Raw genomic sequence first — 11,983 nt, 5'->3', positions numbered from 1 at the left:
CTACTTGACTCTCTCCCTGACTGCCTACAGGTTTCTGTTCAAGCATAATTTTCTCAGCAACTTTCCTGATCACCATATAGCAAATACCCCTCCAGCCCTATTCTTTCTCTCTGCTTTTTTTTCTCTATACACTTACCATTATCTGAAGTACTATGTGTTTCCAAGAAGTCTTCTAAAGGTTCATGGACAGATTCGTATTATCTTTTAATTCCGTTTTTCCGTGAACTTTTTGAAGTACATTGGTATGTATATATTCATGTATTCACTCATTCACCCATCTATTATCTTATGTCCTAAAGGTCTCACTATGAAAAAATGAGTAAAATACATGACTTTACCTCTGGCATCTCAAACACATTTGGAATAACTGAGATTGACATATAAATGACACCTAGTAGAGCAGCATGATACTATTCAGGAGGAAATTGTGGTATGTCTAATATCTAGTTGAAGGGTTGTTTAGAGTGTCCAAAAATGATATGGTAGGAAGGCATGCTCCCTTAGATGGCCAGCGAATGCCCTGCTCCTGGCACGCCTCTCCATGCACAAAGGGGATCTGGAGACCTGTGGCTTCTCTTCTCTGGCTGATTCCTGGCTTGTGAGTTTCTGCTTTCTAAGAAAAGTCTATCCTTTAACCCATGGCTTTTTGGGAGCTCCCAAGACCACCCTCAGGTTCAACAATTTGCTAGAATGACTCAAAGATCTCATAAATCTGTTATATTCATGGTTATGGTTTATTACAGGAATAGGATACAGATTAAATTGGCAAAGGTAATAGGAGCATATAGCAGAATCAAGGAGAGACCAGGCCCAAGCTTTCAGCTGTCCTCTCCTAAAGGTGTTGTACAGATGGTACTTAACTGTCACAACAATGATATGTGACAATATGTATAAAATATCACCAACCAGGGAAGCTCACATGAGCCTTGGTGTGCATGGTTTTTATTGGGAGCCAGTCATGTAGGCATGGGGCTCCCATGTGGCTGACCTCTGTTCTTCAATCTCCAGCCTCTCCAGTGGTGAGACTGATACTGTGTTGTTCAAGGCCCCCACCATAAATGATAGTTTGAGGATAGACTATCTGATGTGGCTTAAGGCCCCAGGAAAACAAAGACATTCTTATCAGGCAGGATGTTCTAAGGGCTTAGAGGTTATCTCCCAGGAGCCGCTCAAAGTCCAGGCCTTTCTTTGGAATGTGCAGGTTCTGAACCCCTGCTGAGTGTTCAGAACTGCTGAGCCAACACTTTAGTGCACACGTGCTGCATGAGTTTTTCAAATTCATCCTCAGCCTTTGCACAATGGGTGACAATCATGAAGGAACTGGCCAAGTGAGGCATTAAAAAAAAAAAGTACCTGTTCATTCTTATCTATCAGAAATGGAGTTACTTTCCTACTTTAGCTGTAAAAGAAATCCAGCTAAAATGATATTTGTTGTGGTAGATTAATTACCCAGAGCCTGGCAAGTTCATTTACAAACTGAATAAACTCAATTTTTTATAACCAACATATTACGTGGTCAAATGAACAATTTAAAATTTCTATAGAAAACATGTTATATACATTTCTAGGAGATTAAGCAAATTTATTGATTGTTTAGAATAGAAGTTTAATCATGATGATAAGAGAGTAAAAAAGATTAAAACATGAAGAAGACTTTTATCCCTCTTGAATAGATTCTTAGTTTATACTATTCCTGTGATGTTCAGAATGCAAATCCTTAAACCTTCTCATATTTCTTGGCTGAGGAGGGTAATACCAGAACTGTATGTTGAATTCTCAAATTACTTATGGCAACAAGATTATTCCACAAGATTGTCATGTACAATTGTATATTGCCCTCTTATAATAAAGGTTAGTCAAAGCAAATTGAAGCTTTTATTTTCCAATTTCCGCAATGTAGAAAACATCAGTTTGTGACTTTGATCAAAACCGTGAAGGTGGAGAGAACAGTGATATTATTAAGAATCAAAGATACCAAAGGAAGAGTTATTTTGCAGCTTCACGTGTGTTCATATGCAAAAGTTGCTTCTGAAAATGTGTAGCAAGAATCCAGGTTTGACTCAGACGTGCATGTGAAGGGGGTTCTATGGAGAAGGGGTCGATCATGTTGTGACGCTTCCTCCACTCACACTTTGGGACACCCCGGCTTCCCTTTCTTTTTTCAAGAGGAAAGGGTTCAGCTCTAAGTGCTCAAATCACATTATAGAACCAAATCCAATGAGATATTTCTTTATATCTTTTTGTTTTGTTTTGTTTTAGGGAAGACAGATAATTAAGAATTTTATCTCTTCCAGAAAAGTAAATCAGGTAAGTTTTTAATCAATCAATCAATCAATCAACAAAGCCAAGCACGTGTTTCCCTCTGAGCCACCAATCCAGTAAAAAATTAGAGCTAGAATCCAGGCAGTTTGGAGGTCTGCAAATCTATCTAGATTTACCCTCGGTACAGGCCTATCTCTTGTTAGACTTTTGAATGTCAACCAAAATTAAAACTACATTTTCTATGGTGCTGCAGGGATGTATTAAAGCACTAACACCAATCTCAACCATCTCCAGATGTTTTTTGCTTTTCTTGAACAATCCAAAATAATTATAAGCTCAGGTATCTATTTACTGAAGCATTAAATAAGAGGAAAACAAAGTAAAAAGAAAAAAATACCATCATAGAATTTCAAAGCTGAAAGGAGCTTAAAGTGAGTTCAATTGCCTCACTTTGTAGAAAACTGAGGCCCAGGGAGGTGCAGTGATCCGTGCATTCTCCTTGCCTTTCTCACTCACTCATTCATTCATTCAGTGCATTAGTACTGAGTATCTCTCCTCTACTGGATGCAAAGAGAACAGGCATCAAGGAGTACCCCATCTAAGGGCAGAGATGGTCGGGAGAGTCAGCAGCACCCAGAGGCAGCTGGGTCAGGGAACCAGAGCTCCACATTTTCCAGTGAACACACACTCGGCCAGACCAGGCTATGGAGAGAACACCTGCCGTGCTTGTTAGAACAACACATGCCAGGCCCTACCCTCGACCATCGGCAGGGCTGCAACCTGCTGACCAGGCTCGGAGCCCCCTCCATTCACTGTCCTCTTTTGGTTGCTAGGTTCACGGCCCCATTGGCCTCACAGTCCCATCTCCGACCATTTAGGGAAGCTCCTACATCAGCATTTCTCAACCCAGAATGAGTGAGGGAATTACCTATGGAGCTTTTAAAGAAAGGAAGAAGCCTGGTCTCACCGAGACCAACTACATCAGAGTCTCTCACATTGAGGCACAAGCCTTTCTTTTTTTGAAGTTCCCCAGGGGATTCTGATGAACAGCCAGCCAGCATCGAGGACCACTGCCAACCCAGGGTCCTTTCAGAACGCTGGGGAAGGACCCTGGCCTATAGTGCGCTAGAGGAGAAGCTCAGGAGCACCCCTCAGATCCAGGACATGCTGTGCCCCTCTTCTGCCATGTGTCTGCCCCACATCTTAGGTTCCAGTGGAAGAAAAGGACAAATGCCACAAAGGTGATATAAAGGAGACTGCTCTGGAACAGTGGGATGCACAAATTTTCCATCAAGACAAAATGAAACAGAGGAACTGTCAGGGCTGCAACTGTTGTGTTGACTGTGTGTGCCCCACACCATGTCATTTATGCTGGCCCTCTGCCATCCTATGATCTCTCCGAATGCCTTTGCTCTTGCTCACACATCTCTTAAGGCAGTCGTTGTTACAGAATCGCACTGTGTTTAGCTGAATCTCCTCTTCTTTGGGAGCCTCTGGGGGAAGGCAGCTGTCCCATCCTTGTGTGCCCAGCACCTACAAAGCCTCAGGACACACAGATGCTCAGTAAGTGCCACGTGACCCACACACCCGGCTCTTGGTCCAGAGCTTTTCCCGCCACCCCACTGAGCCTCATCTCATGCACGTGCATAGGATGGTAGGCATGATGCTCAGGAGACCAGAAGAAAACAGAGACTTCCTAAAGTGGCATGTCCTGGCACACTTCAGTCACTCAAGACCAGAGAGTTATGGGTGATCCTGTGAGGTTCTGTCAGCAGCTCCAGCTCCTACCATCAAAGCCTAGTCTTGTGCTTTTCATCATGTCTCTTCCTCTCAAAAGTGTCAGGAAATACTTTGATATGGCTCCAGTTCGCCTTTAAGATTCTGTTCTGTGCTGAAATAAGGAGTCTAGAAGCAACACAAAGTAAGCTTGCAAGTCGATTCCTATGACACGACTAAAAAAATCTGCATAGCGAGCTTCGTGCTAATCGCTTTCTGTCATGCTCGCCCGATGACGCCCCAGCTCTCCCAAGTCATTATTAGCCTGCTCTGTCTGTTTCCCCTCTTATTACCATGCTGTCTGTCACCTTTTTTTTTTTTTTTAAATTAGCAATGCTTTGGATTCGAGGTGTAACATGACAGGTAACTTAAAATACTCGTAGAACATTGTTTTGTCAATAAGGCCAAAATTCTCATTATTTGTTTATGTAGTTTTCACGTTCCCCTGAATTTTTTTTTCATTTTCTTAAAATACATGAAAGGGTTGTATTTTGGTGTTCCTAAATTAATCATAATTTTAAAATTACACCTAGGGTACTGGTACTTAGTTGTACATTAACTCTAGGCTGAGTGTTTTGTGTTTCTCAAGTGTATGTTATAGAGTACTGAAAAATAGCTCTTTTATGAATTGAGAGGGTAGGGAGCACTTAGATACTTAAATAGTAGATAGTGATGGCATAATTCAGTATTTAGGATCTTCATATTGGCTTAATCTAGCAGCTCAAATTTTTTGCTTTCTTGTTTTGTTTTGGTTTGTTTTGCATCATTTAGTGAACTCATTCTTTAGTTTCTTACCAATTTTAACAGAATCTCAATGACTCCATCCTGACAGGTGACTCCTCCAGCATGTGTACATTAGTGAAAAAAGCACCCCAGTCATGCCTCCAGGACTCACTCACCCCCATAATCTCAGGCTGTTGATGCCTGAATGTGTTTCCAGTGACTGAGCCCACAGCTCTTCCATCTTCCTCTGCTTTCAATGCATGGCTATCAAAATGTATATTCAGTATATCTTGAGGCACATGAAATGGACTTTCAAAATGCAATATCCATTGCCAAAAGAAAAGGGTTTAGTTTAATGCATCCTTACAAATAGTAACAGCATTCCCTCTTTTATCTTTCCAGCACAAGCATGACTCTGTTGTGAAATCCAGGTGCTTTCCTGAAGTCACTCTATCTTTGGATAGCACAGAAAGGCAGTCTATTAACTAAAGCCTGAGAATGGAGTACATTTCTTCTGTTAGCCATTTATTAAGTCAACAAGCTGAGTAATGACTACATTTTTCTTTCTAACACGCAGAGTATCATGCATTTGGCAGTATTATTCCTTGAACAGATGTGTCTTTTCAAAGTCTTTTTCCTCCCCTAGGAACCTAGAATTTCTTCTTAATGGTATGCTTGTGAGCTGCAGCTGCTTCAAAAGGTGTTTCTGAGCACACACTGAGTCCTTCCGTGCCGAGCCAAGTGACATGCACACCACAGCCTCGTCAAGAACGTGAGCCGCCAGCTCCCCATATCAAGCACCCAATTAGCTCATATTCTTTGGCTAAACCTGTTCCGCAGCCAATGCAGTCATTCTCAGTGCTCTGATTTCAGAAGCTTTATAAATACCTGGGCGTTATTGAATGTGGCAGTATTCAAAGCACAAAAAATAAGAAAGGAGCGTTTCATAGCCAGTCAGCAACGGTAGCATCTGACAGCAAAGACACTGAAGGTTATAGCAAATTCCCTCCATGTTAGTGTTTTGAATAAGCATTTTAACCAGATTTTTGCTCAGCACTCCCCTTTATCAATAAAAAGGAGCATTCACAAGGAATCAATACCTAAAGCACATCGGGCAACTACTACACTTTCATGATTTCCTCAGTGCTAAGTGTTAACAAAGAAAACTTTGCTTAGCTATACTTTGAAAGGCACCCATGGAAGCTGGCAACCAACTTGATACTATTTTTTTCCTTATAAAAAGTACTGTAAGCTCTTGGGTCACCTTCAAAATATGGTTACATTCTTTCCCTGGAGTAGAGTTACTGTGGGATCAAGTGACTGAAAAGGCTGTGAGAGGAAATGAAATGATGGCTCAGCAGGAAAAGTGCAGTACTGCTGTCCCCGCCTGCCCATAGCAAGGTCACAGAAATTCAGGGGGAGCCCAAGTGGTTCTTCAGCAGCAGACACGCAGGCATGATCCTGGCATGCGCTGGTGTTTGTCTGACAGCTGTGTGGGCTCCAGCCCAAGGTCAGTAAGTGACCTACCCAGTTCTGCACAGGAAGGCTCGGTATTACCACTGAGGCAGGAGGTCAAGTAAGATTCCACTGATGTCTTTAAATAGTCTTGGCTCCAACAAGCTAATGTGGGGGAGGATTTTGGAGTGTGCCTGTGTATGCCTGGCATGGATATGCAGGTCTCCAGTTGCTGCTGGAGGGAGATTCAGAGGAGGCTTCTTTAGCCACCTCCAAGTGACACTGGTAAGGTCTGTTTGCAACAGTTCAGCAGAGGAGCTCATGCACAAATGTGCTAATGGAACTGTGGTATCTGATGATAAAGCAGGAATTGGCTTCCCTCTTTTATGGAAGGGAATATTGACTTTGTGGTCTATTGGGAAAAATCACTTGCTCCTACGAATAAGTTATATGAATTCCCTTTGAGCAGCTCTTAGAAAAAGTAAGACAGAAGCTCCACCCTAAAATTGCCTAAGCTCAGAACCCGAGAACGAGCTATGCCTGGCCTCTCAGCTCTTTGCTGCTTTTTGCAAATGAGGTGAAAAAAGGTGGGGGCAGGAATTAGGGTTGGATGGCTGCGGTGACTGAAGGGCTTGGCTGATTCATCCCACTGTATTCTTTGCTTACTGTTCTCTCATTACTGAGACTTCAGGTTCAGTCTACACCATGCAGGGTGTTACTCTTGCCCCAGGTCATTGCCCACATGGCTCTCCAGCAGGGATCCCAACTTGCCGCACATTATGAAAACCCTGGTCTATTTCTTTACCAAACTGTGAGCTCCTTGGTAGAGGGAGCTGAGTACTATTCCTCTCGGGTCCCCAGCCCAGTTTCCAGACTGGGGAAGATGCTAGTAAACATAAGTTTAATTGAATTAAACTGAGTATTGCGAAGAAGTTTATGCAAGCCTTGGCAGCAACTGGAAATCCTAAGTCTCGATCTTGTTTGCTGTGTTCTGCAGACAGATGTGCCAAGAAAACAGCGATTGGCCCTTCCTGGGCCTGAAGGACTATGCTTTCTTCACTGCCACCTTGTCACTCTAATTCTTTAACTCTAAATAAATATTAATGTCTTGCGGCTTTTGGCTGCTGCTGTAGCAATAAGATCCAATGACTCTTGGTGCCGGGACACTGTCACTGCTTGTCCTGGTGTCTGTGTTTATCTAACAGCTGTATGCTCTTAACATCAAAAACCGAGCAAACTCAATGTTTTCATAGGGCCTTTTGTCCGAAGAGCTTTGAAATGTCACTAAACTCACATTTTTAATGTCCACATGAGAAAACCAATATCTTCCTCTTCTGAATTCTAAAAGGGTAATTACTTTTTTTGTGGCTTGTCTATGTCTCACCTCCTCTTTCCTGCCTTTCGGCCAGTTTTGGCCACATTATTCCAATGATTAGACTATTTCTGGGAGGACGAATCTAGTCAGGGGAAGACATGAGCATAGAGTGGGATCATTTGAGTACTGGCTGTTATCTCTAAAACAGAAGCTCAGGAACATGACTGTGGGTGGAGGACTGGGAAAGGCTGAAACTACACATTAAAGTCAGTTCATGTTCATTATCTGAAAGCCGTCATGCTACCCCCATTACTCAGCACAGACATAAACGTGGGCAGCTTGATCACGACTCTACAGCCAGTCTAAAGAAAAACATCACTATGGCTGTTTCCCCTGAACTTGAGAGGAAGGCTCTACTTGTTTTGGTCACTGGCAGCAGAGTGTGGCTCTGGTGCCTGTTGGTCCCAAGCAGTGCTTGGCTGAGGCTGCAGAAGGACACGTCTTGCTCTTGCCACTGGCCACAGGTAGCCCATTCAAGGGTAGAACCATCTGAAACCAGGTGGTTTCAGTGCCTCCTACCGTACTTGGCACACAGTACATACTTAGTAAATATTTGACTTTTGAATTTCATCAGATTCACACCTGTTGTCCACTATTGCAAGGGCTGACTCTCACTGCTCCTCAGAAGAATCAGAGCAGTTCTCTTTGGAGAAAACCAAAAGGCTATTTCAATTTGTGTTTAGAATGAGATGAACATAATATTCTTGAGGTTATTAAGAACATACAGAGTTAAAAGCAAACACCTGCCTAGGACGGATGTTTAACAACAATTTAGCAAATATCAACAAAAGCATGGACAGATACTAACAATGGGAGTAGAAAGCGTAGACTAGAGAAGTACCCAGGTTGACAGCGTGCAGAGGAGCTGGCTTCTGTCCACGCCTCCAGAGCCCACGTCAGTTGTGTTTTTTGTCCTTCAGGTAGCCGAACAGCATGTCCAGGCCCCCCTCTACCACTTCCGGCAGGGGCTTGGCTAAAGGGTTATGGGAAATGTGCAGCCCTTTGTCCATGGGATTCCAAGCAATCCTGGCCAGTCTACACAGCAGGTAGAGTTCATTGGGGAGGGTCTGGATGTCATTGTTGTTTAAGTTCAGCAGCTCCAGGCTTGTGACAAGGCAGAGCGACCTGGGGAAGGAGTGGATGTTGTTGCTCTCGGCGATGAAGATCTGCAGGCTGGCCAGGCACTGGATGCTCTCTGCGATGTTCTCCAGGCGATTGGAGCCCACGTGCAGGAAATCCAGCTGCTTCAGGGAGAACACGCAGATGGGGATGTGGACGAAACGGTTGTTGCTGAGGTTCAGCTTCCTCAGTCTGCAGAGGTCAGCAAAGCTGGCCGGAAGCTGGGACAGGCAGTTGTGCGACAGGCTCAGGACCTCCAGGTTCCTGCACAGGCTCAACTCGGCTGGCACCTCGGTCAGGCAGTTCATGTTGACGAACAGAACCTTGAGGCCCTGGAGGAGGCTGATTTCTCCGGGCAGACTCTTCAGGCGGTTCCCGCACAAGTTCAGGACCACAATCTGAGTCAGTCGCCCCACCTCGGGAGGGAGAATCCGGAGCTGGTTGTGAGACAAATTAAGTTTCTGGACCTCGGACAAGCCCCACAGAAAGTCTGGGATGTCTGTCATTCCTTTTGTGACCAAGCAAAAGCTGACGTGGCACATGCCCTGCTTCAGCAGGGACCGTGGGTCCTTTCCTGAGAGCAGGGTGTCATCCCACGGGGAGAACTTCTTCCTCCTCCTCAGGAGCAGCATCCCCTTGGGGTCCTTGTCCTTGGAGTTGGTCCTTGACTGCCTGATCCCCATCGCACCTTCCTTCCACGCAGTCTCTCTGCCACCTCTGAGGTTGGGATTTTGTGCTACCCCAGCTGCTAAAAGCCAGGATGCTGCTGGCAGGGAGCGTGTGTGGAGGCTGAGAAAAGAGTCGTGGTCAGGAGGTCCCGGCGTGGAGAAAGCTTGTGGGAGAGTCTCTTGCAGGTGTCTAAGATGGGCCCCTCAGTGGCTGCAGGAGAGCTGGGCTCGTCCCTGAGAGTGAGTTTAGGTGGTTTCTCTCCGAGCGGTCAGGCTGTAATGATATGTTTGTCCCTGAGGCTGCTCAGCAGAACGGCTCGATTCCTCTGAATGCCACAAGGCAGCTGTCACTGTCATTCTGCCTGAGTTTTATTGACTTGGTATGTGCAAACAGGTCACAGGGAGGATGCATATAACTTTACCCTCTCAGCTTTTCTTGGGTATCACAGTTGAGCAGGGTAATTAACAAGCCCATCTTTAAAAAGAAGCAAAGTGAAAAAATAAAGCAGACAGCACAAACACGTCTGTCTGCACGGTGCAGGAACTCTTCGGGACAACTGGGCTAGAGACAGAGTTATGTTTCCAAAGCTGAAGATGAGCAGATGATATCATAAACACTTGTTCCAGTCTTTGGTGGACTGTGTATTGGTGAAAAATAACAAAAAGAGCCTGGACACCTGGAATCCTCCAGGTCAGAGGTTCTTACACCATGTTTGTCACAGGTGATTTAGTGAGGTGACAGTGGGGGGGTCAGGGCCCCTCACTGCCATTTCAACCAGAGGAGTCCTGGGCTCATCTGCTTTACAGAGGACTCTGAGTTTAGCAGGGCACATGTTAAATGTTTGAACAGCCACTTGAGCAGCTGCCTTAGGAAGGTACCCATTGTCCTGGAAGGGATACTATGACAAGGCCTCCCCAGTTACTACACGCCTGACCTCTCTCTCTTACTCTCTCTCTCTCCCACTTCTCCTTTCTTTCTTGAATTAGAAGAGTCAACTTATACTCTAAGTATAGAAGAGTCAACTTATACTCTAAGTATGCAGAGTTAATTATTATGGTCTAAACTGTGTGCATACCTCAGCCCCCATTTTCATATGTTGAAATCCTAACCCCCAGTACCTTAAGATGTGGCTGTGTTCAGAGATCTGACCACGTGAAGACATAGGGAAAGGACAATGATCTGCAAGCCCGAAGAGAGAGGCCTCAGAAGTAACCAGTGCCTGGAGCTCAGACTTCCAGCCTCCAGAATTATGAGGAAAATTAATTTCTGTTGTTTGAGCCACACAGCCTAGTACTTTGTTATAGCAGCCCTGGCAAACTAATACAGTTGGGGAGGAAGTAGACACGTTAGCTGAAAAATAGGTGAAAAATCCTAAAAAGCAGGTGGTTATTAAGGGGAGAAGGAATATCAAGAGCTAGGTTCTGGGAAAAGGCTTGCAGTCCTTGGCAAGGGACGGTTTGGCCAGGAAGTGTGTGGCTCTCGCCCTGCTGGTGCACAGCCCTAGGCACAGCAGCTGTATGTCCTGGAGAGTGCTGCTGCTCCTTTGACCCTGATCTCATGCGGCTGTTGTCACCTATCCAGGCACTGCTGGGGACTCTGCAAGTCTATTCCAGCTGAGGGGCCAGTACGTGGGCTGGAGGAGCAGCAGGAGGGGTAAACAATGGGAGGCCCCTTTCCTCCAAAGGACTTGGATAAAGGTGGAGACTTTGAATGTTCTTTTTATGGCACTTGAGTGTTCTAGCTTTCAAATAGGGGGGGGAAAGTAAAGCAGCTAAATTTTACCCTAAGTTTTTGGAGCAGACCATGCCTTCTATATGTAAATTCTTATAACAGTAGGGTTCTGCTGTCAAAGAAAAAAGTTAGCCCTGGGCCGACCCTGTGGCTCACTCAGGAGAGTGCGGTGCTGGGAGCTCAGTGGCGCTCCCGCTGCGGGTTCAGATCCTACATAGGGATGGCTGGTGCGCTCACTGGCTGAGCGCGGTGCGAGCAACACCAAGCCAAGGGTTGCGATCCCCTTACCGGTAACAAAAAAAGAAAAAAAATAAGTTAGCCCTTTCCTTCCATGAGCATGAGAAATTATGCTGCAGTACCTGAAACGTGAGGAACAGCAGGAGCTGGTATGGGCTGAGGAAGAATAGACAGCTTTCTTTGTGGTGATTATCTCTTTCCCCGTAATACATTTTTTCCAGTAAATACTTTTTGAGCACTTGTCAATAGCCAGCATTTATCAAATGTCTACTACGGTAAAGTCACTGTACTAGGCACTTTACATGCAGGATGGATATTAAAATTATTTCCATTTTGCAGATAAGAAAAGGAAGATAGAGGTCAAGTTACTTATACAAAATCAACTCACTTGCCCAAGATCAATAACTGGTCAATGGCAGGACCAGAATTTAAACCCAGTTTGTCAGGCTCTGCAGCTCAGACTGAGAACCATGAGAAGACTCTGGACTTAGCCTTGTGCAGAGATATACTAACTGTGGATGGGATGTGGTTCCTTGTTTTCAAGTACTACAGGGCAGGGCTGGAGGGACCACACATAACCATGATTATGTAACTGCATGCATAGAAATAACTACCTAACTAGGCATTGACCCCTCT

General features: G+C 44.8%; 1 protein-coding gene across 1 annotated transcript; it reads right to left on the bottom strand.

The window, feature by feature from the left end:
- Nucleotides 1-1,691: 1,691 nt before the first annotated feature.
- On the bottom strand, nucleotides 1,692-9,624 carry LRRC30 (leucine rich repeat containing 30). Its single transcript, XM_063077412.1, has one exon. It carries the CDS (start codon nucleotides 9,391-9,393, stop codon nucleotides 8,488-8,490), a length of 906 nt encoding a protein of 301 aa, XP_062933482.1. The 5' UTR covers nucleotides 9,394-9,624; the 3' UTR covers nucleotides 1,692-8,487.
- Nucleotides 9,625-11,983: the final 2,359 nt, after the last annotated feature.

This window comes from Cynocephalus volans, chromosome 13, assembly GCF_027409185.1.
Source record: "Cynocephalus volans isolate mCynVol1 chromosome 13, mCynVol1.pri, whole genome shotgun sequence".
Taxonomy (NCBI): domain Eukaryota; kingdom Metazoa; phylum Chordata; class Mammalia; order Dermoptera; family Cynocephalidae; genus Cynocephalus; species Cynocephalus volans.
This window is presented reverse-complemented; position numbering and strand designations above follow the sequence as displayed.

Excerpts from the sequence above, each read along its gene's own strand:
- LRRC30 (XM_063077412.1), bottom strand. The coding sequence starts at position 9,393 with ATGGGGATCAGGCAGTCAAGGACCAACTCCAAGGACAAGGACCCCAAG.